Genomic DNA, 16,183 nt, shown 5'->3' on the forward strand with positions numbered 1-16,183 from the left:
TAATAATCAACCTCATCCCAGGCAGCCTATATAGTTTACTAGCTTTGTGTCCTGTGGTGTCTTTTCAAGGGAAGAGGGGACTCAACGGCTGGCCAGCTCACTACCAACACCTTGAAGGTCTCAAGACAGAAACAAACAACATAATGAAGCTAACGCTAACCTTTCTGTTCATTCTTGTGGCTTCTTGGCCCCTGGTCCTCTGCGCCAAGGAGGAGTCCATGTCCAAAGACTCTCCTCTCCCTCAGGTTCCCGCCGTCGAAACTCGCTCCCGCTTCGCCGCTCTGGATGACGTGCGCCTCCTGGCCAACGGTCTCCTCCAGCTTGGCCACAGCCTCAGGGACTTCGTCCATAAGACCAAGAGCCAGATAAACGACATCTTCCAGAAACTCAACATCTTCGACAGCTCCTTCAACCAGCTATCCGTGCTGGCCAGCGAGATCAAGGGGGAAGAGGAGGAGCTGAAGAAAACCACAGTGGTGCTCAAGGCCAACAATGAGGAGATACGGAACCTGTCGCTGGAGATCAATTCAAAGGTGGAGAGCATCCTGCAGGAGCGTAGCCAGCTTCGGAGCAAGGTGGGAGGGCTAGAGGTGAAACTGAGCGGCCTGTCTCAAGGCCTGGTCCCCGCTGAGCAGCTGGCTGAGATCAACTCACTGAAGGTGAGCCACCCCAACCTGACCTTAACCCATGGGGGGGAAATGAGTTGAACATAGTGTTAAAGCTGATTAAGATTCTCCCAATACTCACTGCAATATCCATGTAGAATACTGGTGTGGTAAGATACCAAGGACAAGGTAAGGTTTGTGGGGAAATTTTACAAGGTTTTCAGTCACTTCAACCAACCTCAAGAAGATACATTGACCAAAGTAACCTTTGGTTCTAGGGATTAGCCTACTCCCTAACACCACTATAGTACCAGATAGAAGTGTTGAACCCTATAAGGATAACTAGTCATGTCTGGAGAAATGACCCATCCCTGTCCCCTCATGTGTCTCACAGGATTTGATCCACACCCAGGAGAGGAGCATCAGTGAGCTGCTGAAGGCTGTGAGAGAGCAGAGCAACCAGCTCGACCACCAGAGGAGCAAGATGAAAACTCTGGAGGTGAAGGTGGTTATTGGACAACATTTCGCTTGAGCCTTACAGTCTTACAACCACGAGAACAGGCATATTACTGGATTTTTATGTTCAATCCATTATAGTAACGATAATTATTTTGGATTTATATATCACCAGATGCTCAAAGTGCTTTACATTATATGGGTGAAACTCACCTTATCTACTATGATTATTCAGTAGGTTGACGTTTTTTGTCATGAATCTTGTCCTGGAGGCAGAACCGAGCGATTTCTGCTACATGGGCCAGCTGCAAAGTTAAAATTGTCTATAGTGTAAAAAAAGAATATTGAGGGTAGAGTTAGGTTTAAAATCAGATTTTATGACTTTGTGGCTGTGCCATCTAGTGACCACTCTGCAGAGCTGCCTCCAGAACAAGATTCATGACTAAAAAGGCTAACCTGTGATTATTCACCTCATCTACCATGATTATATGTTAGAGCTTCATGTGTACGCTTCAAACCTTTAAAAACGACTATTGTGCAGAGTGACAGAAATGACTGCTTGTGACGTAACAACACTATTCCTTCTCATTTTCAGCTCACCTACAACCCTTTCATGCAAGAGACCATTGAGAAACCATCTGACAACTTCCAGTCTGCCACGCACACCCTCGCTGGGTATTTGACCAACACCTCCACCAATGGCAGTTTGGACATGACGGGTAGGGTGGCTTAAAAGGGTCATGATCATTTATTTATTTTGTATTCCCATTAGCCGCTACTCTTTCAGGGTCCCTACAAAACACAAGGTCCACACTAAAACTCAATGTTTGAGGAACAACAGGTTTCAGCAAGGTGCTGCTGATAGACTGTAAAATATGGTTGTGTCACAGATCTCTCATCAGACTGCAGTGAGCTATTCAACAAGGGTGAGAGAGCCAGTGGAGTGTACGCCATCAAGCCTAACCAATCTGAGCCCTTCATGGTCTACTGTGACATGGGTGAAGGTAAGACAGATGAGTAGCACCAATGCTCCCAATGCTCCCACTGAAGGCTGCTGAGGGGAGGATGGCTCATAATAATGGCTGGAATGGAGTCAGTGAAATGGAGGGAATGGACTGGTATCAAACACGTGAAACCCATGATTTTGATTGCATTCCAGCCATTAGTATGAGCTGAAACATTGTGTACTAATGTATATTTATTGATTTGAAGTTAAGCATTTCTTCTTTCCTTTCTGCAGATGGAGGGGCTACTATCATCCAGAGAAGGAAGGATGGGTCGATGAATTTCGATCAGAATTGGGAGAAGTATGAAAACGGATTTGGAGACTTTCAAGGTGAGTGATCAAGTTGTGAGGTGCAATGTGTACTTCCCATGACCAGTGCATCAGACCAGTCATCTCACGTGCCTGGGTATGTGTGTACAACTTCCACACTGAGCCTTATTGATTTGTCTGCGTCACAGGAGAGTTCTGGCTGGGCCTGAGGAAGATCCACTCCCTTGCTAGTCAAGGTGACACTTTCCTGAACATCCAACTGGAGGACTGGAAAAAGGGCAAACGCTTCATCGAGTACAACTTCTCTCTGGATGGACCCGAGGTCCACTATAGAATCCACCTCTCACAGGCGTCCGGAAATCTGCCTGACGCAATGAGCAACCACACCGGTATGATGTTCTCCACCAAGGACCGGGACAATGACAAACTTGAAGACTCACACTGCGCCTTTACCTACACAGGTAAAGTGGTAGGGAGTGGGGAGGATGTTATGGGATTTTATGGATGCATGGTTTATCGTAGGGTTTGTTTGAATGAAATTATTTAATTTCATCTAAATTATGAAGCATACGATTTAATGGAACATTAGATTGAATGGAGATATTTTTCACACCAGCATCCAGTTTAACTAATCTGATGGGTTTTTGCAGGCGGCTGGTGGTTCAACGCTTGCGGAGACACCAATCTGAACGGGAAATATATCCATGTGAGACCCAAGGGACGGTCAGAGCGTAGGAGGGGAATCCACTGGAAGCCAACCCGAGGGGCCTCCTACTCCCTCCGATCCACCCAGATCTCCATTCGCTCCACCCGAGCCGCTACGTTTGCTTCATCCTCCTCAGAGACAGGCAACTTCAGCTCAGCATGAACACCAGACATTTACCTATGGACAGAAACAAGACATTGACCAACCTTTGGCGAAAATATGTGATAAGTCTCTGACAACAAGGCCTTAAAGAGATTTAGGAGGTCAGTTTAGTGAGTCTCTTCTGTCGACTGCACAGTCGGACCAAGTTGATTGAATTGGACTCTGAATCTGTGTCTCTAAACCACAGTTTGCCTTATAGCTAGTCTAAAAAGGATTCACTTCTCCTCTTCAGCATTAAAGGCTTTGAGACACAAGGAACCAAAATAATTGTCTAACATTTTTATACTCAGTTTAGCGTTCTAATTTTAGGGTGAAATTGTTCGACAACATCCTCGTATCGTTACATGCATTTGAGGAATCCTCTATGTAACTGTATTTCAGAGTGTATTAATGGTGGATGGTATTCATACCTGAGATCTGCGCACAAACCTCATAAATATGCAAAATGTACATCATTCTTTTATGTGAAAAATTTGAGTTGAGCATGCAGATCTTACTGTAAGTCTGAATACAACCAGGTATGAAGTGGTGAGGAGTTGTGAGTTGAGCATGCAGATCTTACTGTAAGTCTGAATACAACCAGGTATGAAGTGGTGAGGAGTTGTGAGTTGAGCATGCAGATCTTACTGTAAGTCTGAATACAACCAGGTATGAAGTGGTGAGGAGTTGTGAGTTGAGCATGCAGATCTTACTGTAAGTCTGAATACAACCAGCTATGAAGTGGTGAGGAGCTGGATGGACAGCACACAGGCATCCACCTGAATAAGAGCAGTTATCACCACTTACTGAGTCACATTGACTCTCAGCACATATGTACTGTAAATACTGTATTTTTAATAAATAAAGCATATTTATGACTACTGGTGTGGTTCTGAATAATTACATTTTTTTTACATTTTAGTCATTTAGCAGACGCTCTTATAGTAGTGAATGCATATATTTAATACATTTTTTCCCGTACTGGTCCCCTGTGGGAATCGAACCCACAACCATGGCGTTGCAAACACCATGCTCTACCAACTGAGCCGAACAGTCGGTAACATGACAGTCGAAATGACTTGATTTCTAGCCAGCTCTAGATTTCAAATCAAATGATTTGATTTCTAGCCAGCCAGATTTCAAATAATTTGATTTCTAGCCAGCTCTACAGCCATGTTCCCAAAATGTTCTTGAATGGACATATCAGAGGCTATGGGAGGGACGGGAGTATCATGATCGGCAGAATAAGTTAAGCCTGGGCACCAGTCTGACTTCGTGTCACGTTTCACAATGACATTAGTACAAGGAGTGGGATGTTAGCTAGACTGGTGCCCAGGCTGGTACCCAGGCGAGAACAAGTTGGTTCCTTTACGTAAACTGAGAGATGGCCTTCAGTGAGGGTACGAGAACATGGTGAGTGTCTGACAGGTACCTTTTGGTTTTCCTCTGTTCAGCCTTGACCTGAAAAACATCACACATCTCATGCAATCAGACCTAGAATTCATTGTTTTCTTAATCAGGCTAATGAGTGGACATAATGAGTGTACATGATGTAACCGCAGTGCACTTGTAGTCCCCCCCCCCCCCCCCCCCCCCCAAAGTGCACTTGGAAATCAAAGCAGCTTTCAACTGAGTTGTGGTTAGAAATATTGTTTTGTCTGACTGGAAGGTCACAAGAAACGTTGAAAGGCTCAAGGTAAGTCACGACGTTGATAACGTTTGGGAATTACGCACAAGCCTCTCAAAATAGACCACATTAGCCCCAGGAGGCAGCGTGGTATTCTACTCTCTGAGGAGAAGTTGACCCTTCACACTGCTCTGCGATAGTATTACCAGTTTCTAAACCCAGAGGAGCAACACTGCGAGACTTACGGGAATGCTTGGGAAGCAGACTCGGCAGACCAGACCGGGGTTTGGGGTTTGAGAAGTCAATGAGAAGTGAAAAATTCTTCCTTCGTTGTTAATTTTCTCAAACTCTAAAGGCACAACCTAGATTTGCGCCAATGTCTTAAGTAGTTGAACATATTACTCCAACCTTATGAAAGTGACAAACAGACACGTTTTCATTTTCGTAAAAAAACTTTATGTCGAACGAGTGCCTTTCGATATACTTGCACATGTGCACGTCGGCCCATGGACGACCGTTAGACCTGACTACGTGTTTCTGTGCATGAGCTTAGCCAATGTCACCATGACATCACATACAAGCGTGATCGGGGATTTCTATTGGAGAAGCAGTTTCTGCCGAACTTCATACTGTACTGTCTTTGGTATTACCGTCACAAATCAAAACTGACCCTGAATCAGTGCTTAGGGTCTCTCTTACTGGAGACAACAGCCCTGACAGTGACCCCCTGCACATGTGTGAACTAAGGAGCGTCTTCAGTTACCATCTGCCTCTGCACACATACTAGTCTCCCTGGTTATTTTTGGACCCATAGCTTCCCCCAACCAGCCCGTGATAATACTGGCCGTGACTAAGACTTTTCCCTCCCGTTAACCCTGTAGTATATTTCATGTGACTGTAGTATATTTCATGTGTTTCTACCACAGTGACTGTAGTATATTTAATGTGACTGTATTATATTTCATGTGACTGTAGTATATTTCATGTGTTTCTACCACAGTGACTGTAGTATATTTCATGTGACTGTAGTATATTTAATGTGAATGTAGTATATTTCATGTGACTGTATTATATTTCATGTGTTTCTACCACAGTGACTGTAGTATATTTCATGTGACTGTAGTATATTTCATGTGACTGTATTATATTTCATGTATTTCTACCACAGTGACTGTAGTATATTTCATGTGACTGTAGTATATTTAATGTGACTGTAGTATATTTCATGTGACTGTAGTATATTTCATGTGTTTCTACCACAGTGACTGTAGTATATTTCATGTGACTGTAGTATATTTCATGTGTTTCTACCACAGTGACTGTAGTATATTTAATGTGACTGTAGTATATTTAATGTGACTGTAGTATATTTCATGTGACTGTATTATATTTCATGTATTTCTACCACAGTGACTGTAGTATATTTAATGTGACTGTAGTATATTTCATGTGACTGTAGTATATTTTATGTGTTTCTACCACAGTGACTGTAGTATATTTCATGTGACTGTAGTATATTTAATGTGACTGTAGTATATTTCATGTGACTGTATTATATTTCATGTATATCTACCACAGTGACTGTAGTATATTTCATGTGACTGTAATATATTTAATGTGACTGTAGTATATTTCATGCGACTGTAGTAAATTTCATGTGACTGTAGTATATTTCATGTGACTAATATATTTAATGTGTTTCTACCACAGTGACTGTAGTATATTTAATGTGACTGTAGTATATTTAATGTGACTGTAGTATATTTCATGCGACTGTAGTATATTTCATGCGACTGTAGTATATTTCATGTGACTGTAGTATATTTCATGTGACTGTAGTATATTTCATGTGTTTCTACCACAATGACTGTAGTATACTTCGGTTGGCTAAGTACAACCACCGGCAACCATAGCCCATGGATTTCTTATGTTAAAATCCAGAGGTGAATATTGAATAAAATGCAATCTATACCATCCACATTCATAAAATGTGTACAACTAAAATCAAATCAAATCAATGTTTATTTGTCACGTGTGCCGAATACAACAGTGAAATGCTTACTTATAGGCTCTAACCAATAGTGAAAAAAAGGTATTAGGTGAACAATAGGTAGGTAACAGTAGCGAGGCTATAAAAGTAGCGAGGCTACATACAGACACCGGTTAGTCAGGCTGATTGAGGTAGTATGTACATGTAGATATGGTTAAAGTGACTATGCATATATGATGAACAGAGAGTAGCAGCAGCGTAAAAGACTCCAAGCCATAGTGGCTTTTTTCAATAGCTAAAATGTGCGACCACAACAGAGATACTAACCTGAAAGACCTGTGTCATCTTGGCAGGTTGGTCAGCTCGTGATTGGTCATCACGGGATCATGTCCACGCCGGCGGTTTCCTGTGTGATCAGGAAGTACAAGGCCATCGGCGGTATCGTCCTCACTGCCAGTCACAACCCCCGGGGGACCCAATGAAGACTTTGGCATCAAGTTCAGCACTGCTAATGGAGGTAGTGTAACCAGAGAATAGGGAACAGTAGGAAAGGTTGTTAGCCAAGAGCATTACAAGATAAGATGAAGACATTTCCCACAAGTATCATGCTCAGTGATGCAGATATTTGTCACTTTAGATACAATGTCATACTATATCAATAATTGGTGACTTCAGAAGCACAATTTAATAGACTAGAGCAGCACAATTAAGATCAACACAAATGAGTGCCCTTGTGTAACACAAGACATGAAGTCTTGCTTTTGTTTGAACCAACCTAGTCCCAGCCCACTAACAAAATATCCCTGATCAGTAGATCCATAGAGGAGTACGCCATCTGCCCAGAACTCTGTGTAGACTTGGCTACCCCGGGCAAACAGATGTTTGACCTGTTTAAACCCTTCACAGGTGAGTACAAACACATCACTCATAACCTGACAAGAGGTCTGGAAAAATAAACAGGTACCTGATGTTTGAATAGAAGGAAATAAATGTAATTCCTTGTTGGCAGTTTTAGAGTAGGCAATAGATAAAAACTCACATACTTAGGCTAGAATTCCAAGTTTGCAGTGCAAGATCAATGTGACTTTTTAAACAGCATAGGTTCTGGTTTGATGCAATCTGGCCACAGAACATTGCCTCTGTGTTTATTCTTTGAACTGTTTCCCTTCTTGGATTTCTGAGAATCTTTGTTTTCTCACAGTGGAGATAGTGGACTCGGCGGAGTCTTATGCCAACATGCTGAGGAACATCTTTGACTTTGCTGCACTGAAGGAGCTGTTGTCTGGGGAGAACCACATCAAGATCCGTCTAGAACGCCATGCATGGAGGTTAGGAATCTAGCGTGCCAGACCATCCAGCTGCAACGTGTAGTTGGAGTATATGCCATATTTAGAGAGCCACTGGTCTGGCTCTGCAACATTAGGAGGAAAGAAGAAGGCTGTTTCTATAAGTGCAGATGTTGATATCCATCTTAGGTTGAATCTAATGTCACACAGTGACACCGTAAAGATGAGCGGAGCAGGATTTGTGAGAGCAGCAGCCTAGTTGAGAGTTCAGCTGTTGTTTCCAACTGTCTGTTACATGATCCAGTCTCTCAGGAGAGAGGGGAGGAGGGAGTTACACAAACTGAAAGCTATGGAAAAAAATCAAGCAACAAAAAAATTCTAAACTCAAGCTGTTCCTAGAACCATATCACATGACCTCCCCTGCGATAACATTCACACCATTTAGCAGACGCGCTTAGCCAAAGTTTTCTCAAGGGCACTTTGACAGATTTTCACCTGGTCGGCTCAGGGATGTGAACTAGCGACCTTTTGGTTACTAGCCCAACATTCGTAACCACTAGGCTATCTGCTGCCCTACTGAACACCAGCGATAACACTGAAACCAAAGGCTGGACCCCCATTCGCACAGGAAAGCCGATGTCCTTAGACTGCCACATTGCAGAACATCTTGACATTAATGGAATTTTAACAAGGTTCCACGTTCATGCCTGCTCCTTCTCTCTCCAAGATGAAGTTCATGCTTATGTGGCTTTGAGCAATCAGTCGGTCAACACAAGGATGTGGCCTTGTTAATCTGACTTTAAAGATTATGAAAATGAGCGATCAAAGTTATGATTATGATGAGTAACTCTGGTATCTAAAATGCAGGCTAACTGGGGTGTAACCGATGTGAAATGGCTAGCTAGTTAGCGGTGGTGCGCGCTAATAGCGTTTCAATCGGTGACGTCACTCGCTCTGAGACCTTGAAGTAGTTGTTCCCTTTGCTCTGCAAGGGCTGTGGCTTTTGTGGCGCGATGGGTAACAATGCTGCGTAGGTGTCAGTTGTTGATGTGTGCAGAGAGTCCCTGGTTCGAGCCCAGGTTGGGGCGAGGAGAGGGACGGAAGCTAAACTGTTACAGGGGCACTTGGCACATTTTTTCACATGACCGGAGTAAGGGTCAAAATCGTCAAATAATCCATTAAGAAAAAGGATAGCCTTTCAGTTGTCTATTCATATTTCTCAATAATATCTCTCATTGTGGTTTACCAAATGTCTCCATCGGAGAGTCAATCTATCACTATGAAACCCTCAAAGTATTTGCCCGGTTTCGCCCTAACCCTCACTCCATATCCAGTAACCCTCAGAACACAACCCAGTTTCTCTGAACTCAAAGACGGAGCGATTTCTCTAATTCTAGTCTCTCAACAGCCCCAGTGAGGCACTGGAGAGTTCTCTAATTCTAGTCTCTTTCAACAGCCCCAGTGGGGCACTGGAGAGTTCTCTAATTCTAGTCTCTCAACAGCCCCAGTGGGGCACTGGAGAGTTCTCTAATTCTAGTCTTTCAACAGCCCCAGTGGGGCACTGGAGAGTTCTCTAATTCAAATGATTGAATTATTCTTTAATCCTGTCCCTTAATACCTCTGCCCATGGACTCTATGGCACTTGTCCCATCAACCTGTTCATCATTAAACTTGACTACCCCCCCCTCCTTCCTTCCTTCCTTCCTTCCTTCCTTCCTTCCTTCCTTCCTTCCTTCCTTCCTTCCTTCCTTCCTTCCTTCCTTCCTTCCTTCCTCCTCCTTCCTTCCTTCCTTCCTTCCTTCCTTCCCCTTGTGTACCTCTGGTACCTACCTCTGATGATTAAACAATGTGAAGAGGATACTGTGTGAGGAGCTGGGCTCCCCTGCTAAATCTGCCATTAATTATGTCCCCCTGCAACTCTTTCGGGGTCAGCACCCTGATCCCAACCTCACCTATACAGCCGACCTGGCTGAGGCCATGAGGGGTGGCCAGCACCATTTTGGAGCTGCCTTTGATGGTGACGGGGTGCATGTTCAATCAGCCAATAATTTAACGGTCCTTTTAATAATGATCACCATCGCAAGTAATCATCATTAATTTGTGAATTTGTCATTATATAGAAAAAATTAAATATCAAAGTGCTTAAACAGGCAATGAGATTTACACCAGGCTAAAAAGGCAATGAGATTTACACCAGGCTAGGCTGACAACTGCAGATCTACTGATAATCTCTATTTATTTATCTTAGTTATACTTCATCCAAGACTATTACTAAAATAGTACCCATCAAGGTACAATAATCATCAGTGAATTACTTTACGCATCTCAGACTGTCTGAAGATTTCAATCACAACTGTAAGGTTTGGGGTTGGATGCTTTGAATTGTATTCAGATGCTGCTAACCCCTCTCTCTCTTGTTGCCTGACCTCTAACCCCGGTCTGGTTTTCCAGGACCGTAACATGATCCTGGGTAAGCATGGCTTTTTCGTCAACCCATCAGACTCGGTGGCTGTCATCGCTGCCTATGTTTTCAGCATCCCGTACGTCCAGCACACAGGGGTGAGAGGCCATGCACGCAGCATGCCCACCAGCCCTGCCCTGGACAACTAACACCTCGGCCTGGCATTATCCAATGAGAAAATGAGCCATTGACCATTACTGCATCTCATCCTGTCTCAATAAATAACAAACTAGTGGACACTAAGGTTTAAATGTACAGAATCATCATAAAGCGTAATCATGTAAGATCACCAAAAAAAAACTAAATGACTATATCCTCATCTCATAGTGTAGCCAGAGCGATAAAGACTGAACTCTACGAAACCCCCACCGGGTGGAAGTTCTTTGGCAACCTGATGGATGCAGGCAAATGGAGAAGAGAGTTTCAGCACAGGTAGCTCATCAGTAAGCCCAAATGTCAGGAACTAGTTACAAGAAGAGGTGGCTAACACAGCAAGAACCTCAAGCAAACCTACACTGTTTCGATCATGTCAGATGCTGACCATATCTGTGAGAAGGATGGACTTTGGGCCGTGCTGGCATGGCTGTCCATCCTGGCACCAAGGAAGCAGAGTGTGGATGACATCATGAAGGACCACTGGCAGAAGTTTGGCAGGAAAGTCTTTACCAGGTGAGTGTGAATCTCTGGTGACCTCTGGTGGTCAAAGCATATAATTGCAAAACTTATTTCTGAATCGCCAGGCCAGGGCTGAAGTCTGAGTGAAACCTTGAGTTGTATAGCAAGCTGAAAATGAAGTCAAAGAGACACTATGCCTGGAAAGCAAAGTGCCTTGCAGTCAATAGCCTGTTCCTGCTTGAACAAATTACAAAAGGAGTTGGGCTGCAGAAACAAAGAGGCACCCAAGCAATGCAGCCATAGCTCCTGGTTTTATCTTCTGCTGTGCTGTCTTGAGCAGGTATGACTGTGAGGAAGTCGACCTGGAAGCAGCCGTTCAGATGATGGAGGAGCTGACGATGCTGGAGAAGGACTTCGTAGGCCAGAGGTTCGCAGTGGGCGTAAAGCTCTATCAGGTGGAGAGGGCCGACAACTTTGAACCCACTGACCCCGTAGACGGGCGCGTCTCCAGAAAGCAGCTGGGGAACAGGGGTGGCTGTTTTGGCGTGCTCACAGAACTGGACATGCTATAAGTCACTTTGGACTTATAGGATAAAACAATGACATCATCTTCTGTAGTTACTGTAGGAGTCTACAATACTTTTATAAATGTACTTTATTAACTGGCTAATCTTGTATCTCTATTGGGTTAAATGCGGAAGACACATTGCAGTTGAATATATTCAGTTGGACAACTGACTAGGTATCCCCCTTTCCCTTTCCCTATCTGCAGGGCTTGAGGATAATATTCACAGATGGCTCAGGGGTCATCTACAGGCTCAGTGGAACAGGGAGTATGGGGGAAACGGTTTGGGTCTACATTGACAGCTATGAGACAGATCCCAACAAGATCTTCCAGGATCCACATCAGACAAAGGATGATTCAGAGATTAGATCTCACTGACCAAACTGTGGTGTTTCTGAGACTGTCATCATAGAACATGAGCATGTAGCTACATACTAGTGTATAACCTATGTCCGTGTGTGTGTGTGCCAGGTGATGCTGGTTACCCTGGTTACCATAGCCCTGAAAGTCTCACAACTTCATGAGAGGACAGGCCGCACACATGATTGTCCCTTACAACTCCCCTGCCTCCTCCTAATAAAATACTCAAACTACAGTCTATCCCCCATTCTACCTTCACTTAGATGGACCTTTTACACTCTATCAAAAGCATCTTTGTGTGATTTTGTACTTTCCGATTACCCCAACTCAAAACACTCACCACAGGTTCACATTGAGCAAGAGTGAACTGTACCAAAAATAAAAACGTGATCACCTTCTTATTTAGTTGTTGTCATTAGTCAAATCCCACAAGGAATAAAGAATGGAAAGTCTTTCAGAAATGGGTAGGCTAATGAGTAACCTAAATAATTATATAATCAAAATGAAACAAGTGAAAAATGCATCCCAAACAGGAAAACGTATAAATTCTGTGTTCATAAATGTGATTTAAAAGGCAACCTGCAGTTCAAACAACAACGAAGCGCCAACCCAACAACTTTTTTAGGTAAATGGCTTAAGGATGGAGAACCACTCTCAAATTCATAGACAGAGCTACAGATGCAAGGTCTGACCATCCATAAGATCAAAGGTCTGACCATCCATAAGATCAAAGGTCTGACCATCCATAAGATCAAAGGTCTGACCATCCATAAGGTCAAAGGTCTGACCATCCATAAGGTCAAAGGTCTGACCATCCATAAGGTCAAAGGTCTGACCATCCATAAGGTCAAAGGTCTGACCATCCATAAGATCAAAGGTCTGACCATCCATAAGGTCAAAGGTCTGACCATCCATAAGATCAAAATAATAGTTGAAGTTATATGTGAAGCTAAACAGTTTGTTTACAATTACGATGTCTATAAACAATGAAGTAAAACAAGGTTATGTTTTGGATTCTGATGGGGTTAGACAGTTGAACTAATGGCATGAGGCATTAATAAGTTATATTCTTCAAGAATCAATGGCTGTATATCATTAATTTAAAAGTCAAAACATGGATGTAGGAATCGCAGATTGCCCCCTTTAAGACAGAGTGTGTTATAGCGACACGGGAAGCAAGTGAAATTGGCTCCATACAAAGCTGTTCTTCCCACCAAATTGACCGACATGTTGCTTGACAACAGCTTCAAAACATTACATCACCTTGCTCCATTGTTCTCTTGAAAAACAACATGTCTATGCGTTGCGCCAGTGTAATATTTTATGATTTCAGACTATGAAAGCATGCGTTTGTTCTATGAAAGATTCGCACATACAGTTGTCAAATTGTGAAGGACCGAGTGAAATCCAATGATGCACACCCAGGCTCACTTCTTGCTGCGAAAACAATACCTCCAACTGCAGACATCGAATCTAAAAGTGAGTTTTTAGAACTTTATTTACAAGTATGTTTTATGTATCCATCATATATATTTTAAGATTTTAGGTTATTCTGTGTGCTCATCATCAAAAAAAAAATCTCTCACAGGAAACAAGTGCGTAATCATGTCACCTTCAAATAACCAGTGAAGCACTAAAAGTTATTTTATTTCTTATTTTTTTATGACAAGGGAGTGGAGGCCAAGCCAGTGAGTCACAGCCTGCTTGAATGGGAGGCTAAAGTGGAAGGACTGAAAGACACGATGTGGGAAGGTGTGATATGGGCATGAAGTGTTCAGCCTCCACAAAATAATATCCATGATGATTATCAGCTACTGATTATGATTACATGCGGTCTACATTTAGGGCTTGGTGTCTGAACTACTAAAAGTACATTCTGGAAGAAAAAAAATAAGCAATATTAGTTTTCTAATCTTTCTGTTCTATAAGGTGCTGTTTTGCTGCTGACATTGAATTTCACTGAGGCTTACAACTCTGTCCCTCCAACTGTCGAATTCAACGCCATCCCTTTCCACCCCAATGGTGAGTTGCTGGCAATATATATAGCCATGAAAGTGTCATAAAAAGGAAACGTGTTTAATTTCACCCTGTATATGTCTGTTGTGACTGAAGTGGACAAGGACACAGGTAGCCCATGTATCCCCTGCCTGGACAGTGAGTGGAACCCCAGCATCTCAATCAGCAGTATTCTTCTGAGCATCCAGGTTTGCACCCATTTTACTCAAATTAGTATGATATATTACGTTTGGTATGGTTACATTTTTTAAACAATAACCTTTTTATAACTAGGCAAGTCAGTTAAGAAAAAAAGTATTATTTACATACACCGGCCACCACCGGCCAAACCCTAACGACGCTGGGCCAATTGTGCGCCGCCCTATGTGACTCCCAATCACGGCCGGTTGTGATACAGCCTGGAATCGAACCAGGGCCTGTAGTGACGCCTCTAGCACTGAGATGCAGTGCCTTAGACTGCTGCGCTACTAGGCAGCCCCCCATAAGACAGAAGGTTACTTCAGGCAAAAATGAAAGTAGGGTGGTTAGTTGGAACAGACGGCTGGGCGTATAACACGAACATCTAGCAACCCAAAGGTTGCACATTTAAATCTCATCACAGACAACTTTAACATTTTAGCTAATTAGCTACTTTGTAACTACTTAGCGTGTTAGCTAACCCTTCCCCTAACCTTAACCCTTTAACCTAACTCTTAACTTTAACCCTAACCTTAACCCCTAACCCTAGCTAACGCTAGCCACCTAACCACCTAGCTAACATTACCCACAACAAATTTGTTAATATATTGTAGGAATTGCAATTGCTAACATATCATACAAATTGTAATTCGTAACATATCATATGAAATGGATGGACATCCGCAAATTAATACCATAACAAACATATCATACTAATTGGAGTGTCGCAGATGTACGTTTACTATGTTACGTCTACCTCTGAGTCCAGGTTGGATACAGCAATTTGTAGTTTATTGTGATAAAGATAGAACTATTACATACTCGTTTTAAAAAAGCACTGCTACTTGCAGTGTTCATAGACCCATACAGTAGTAGTAGTGTAGTAATATCAAGTCTGTATGGTCTCCCCTCCTATGTCCCCTCTAGACCATGCTGTCCAACCCAGTCCTGGAGGGAGCGGTGAACCCCGAAGCTGCTGACATACTCTGGTCCAGCCCATCCACCTACCACCGTGTGGTGCTGGACTGTGTCAGGGCCAGCCAGGAACTGGAGAGTGAGTGAGCACCACCTAGTACAAGGATTAGCTATTGGTTACATTGGGCTACATTACAAAGCTACACTGTAAAATAAAAAATAAAAATAGTATTATTGTACAATTGCAATAGGATTGTGAGTTTGCTCAACAAAAATGTTGTTGATCGAACTCGCAACAAAACGTTTGTGTGTGAAAATGTTGTTGAGCAGAAATACATGCAATAATTACCATAAATGTTTATAGTACTGTTAAGACACAAACAGCAGCATTCTTTTTCTATTTCTATGCTTCCTATTGGTTAGAGAGGAACATTGGAGGCTTTCTGCTCCTATCAGAAAGCAGAGTTCATTACAGCAACGGTGCTTCCCTATGTGACCAGGAAGCCACTGAAGGTGTTGTAGTTATTAGTACTGTCATAGAGGCCTTTCCCTGAGGGGAGACATATGTAGACCACATCCCAATGGTCCAGCTCTAGAGACAATGCCTGTGAAACATACTTACCACGATGGTCAGTGCGTACATAATTATACACAACTTTTTGGTCATCGTGGAACAGGCTTACTCTCATGGTATTCCCAGGCAGTGAATCTGAAGTAGTAGAGTCATCTCACTGCTGCTGGGAACATAGCAGTTATTGGGTTATAGGCCAATCCAATGTTGGTGATGACTCTCTTGTAAATCAGTTGGGTTTCAGTATTGAATGGTCCCTACAGTTCCTGAATCAGTCAAACCAGCAGAGAATATATTGTCTGTGTTCTCACTCTTCAGCTCCTCCTCCACCTCCTTCTCATTGGCTGACACTGGCCTCCATGGCTGTGTTCTCCCTCTTCAGCTCCTCCTCCACCTCCTTCTCATTGGCTGACACT

General features: G+C 43.0%; 2 protein-coding genes and 1 pseudogene across 3 annotated transcripts; all 3 read left to right on the forward strand.

The window, feature by feature from the left end:
- The first annotated feature begins 46 nt into the window (after positions 1-46).
- LOC106598425 (angiopoietin-related protein 3) lies at positions 47-4,065 on the forward strand. 2 transcript variants are annotated; one of them, XM_014189468.3, is made up of 7 exons: positions 47-659; positions 1,000-1,110; positions 1,657-1,780; positions 1,952-2,065; positions 2,302-2,397; positions 2,526-2,798; positions 2,988-4,065. In XM_014189468.3, exons 1-7 carry the CDS (start codon positions 144-146, stop codon positions 3,203-3,205), a joined length of 1,452 nt encoding a protein of 483 aa, XP_014044943.1. In that variant the 5' UTR covers positions 47-143; the 3' UTR covers positions 3,206-4,065. The 2 variants fall into 2 exon arrangements, with proteins under 2 accessions (XP_014044943.1, XP_014044946.1); XM_014189471.3 differs by having other exon boundaries at positions 1,000-1,104.
- Positions 4,066-5,060: 995 nt separating this feature from the next.
- On the forward strand, positions 5,061-13,405 carry LOC106598733 (phosphoglucomutase-1-like; annotated as a pseudogene).
- LOC106598611 (ubiquitin-conjugating enzyme E2 U) lies at positions 13,386-15,391 on the forward strand. The gene is made up of 5 exons (XM_014189641.3): positions 13,386-13,567; positions 13,759-13,840; positions 14,018-14,110; positions 14,201-14,292; positions 15,209-15,391. Exons 1-5 carry the CDS (start codon positions 13,499-13,501, stop codon positions 15,341-15,343), a joined length of 471 nt encoding a protein of 156 aa, XP_014045116.3. The 5' UTR covers positions 13,386-13,498; the 3' UTR covers positions 15,344-15,391.
- The last annotated feature ends 792 nt before the right edge of the window (positions 15,392-16,183 follow it).

The sequence above is a fragment of the Salmo salar genome, chromosome 03 (assembly GCF_965601325.2).
Source record: "Salmo salar chromosome 03, fSalSal1, whole genome shotgun sequence".
Lineage (NCBI taxonomy): Eukaryota > Metazoa > Chordata > Actinopteri > Salmoniformes > Salmonidae > Salmo > Salmo salar.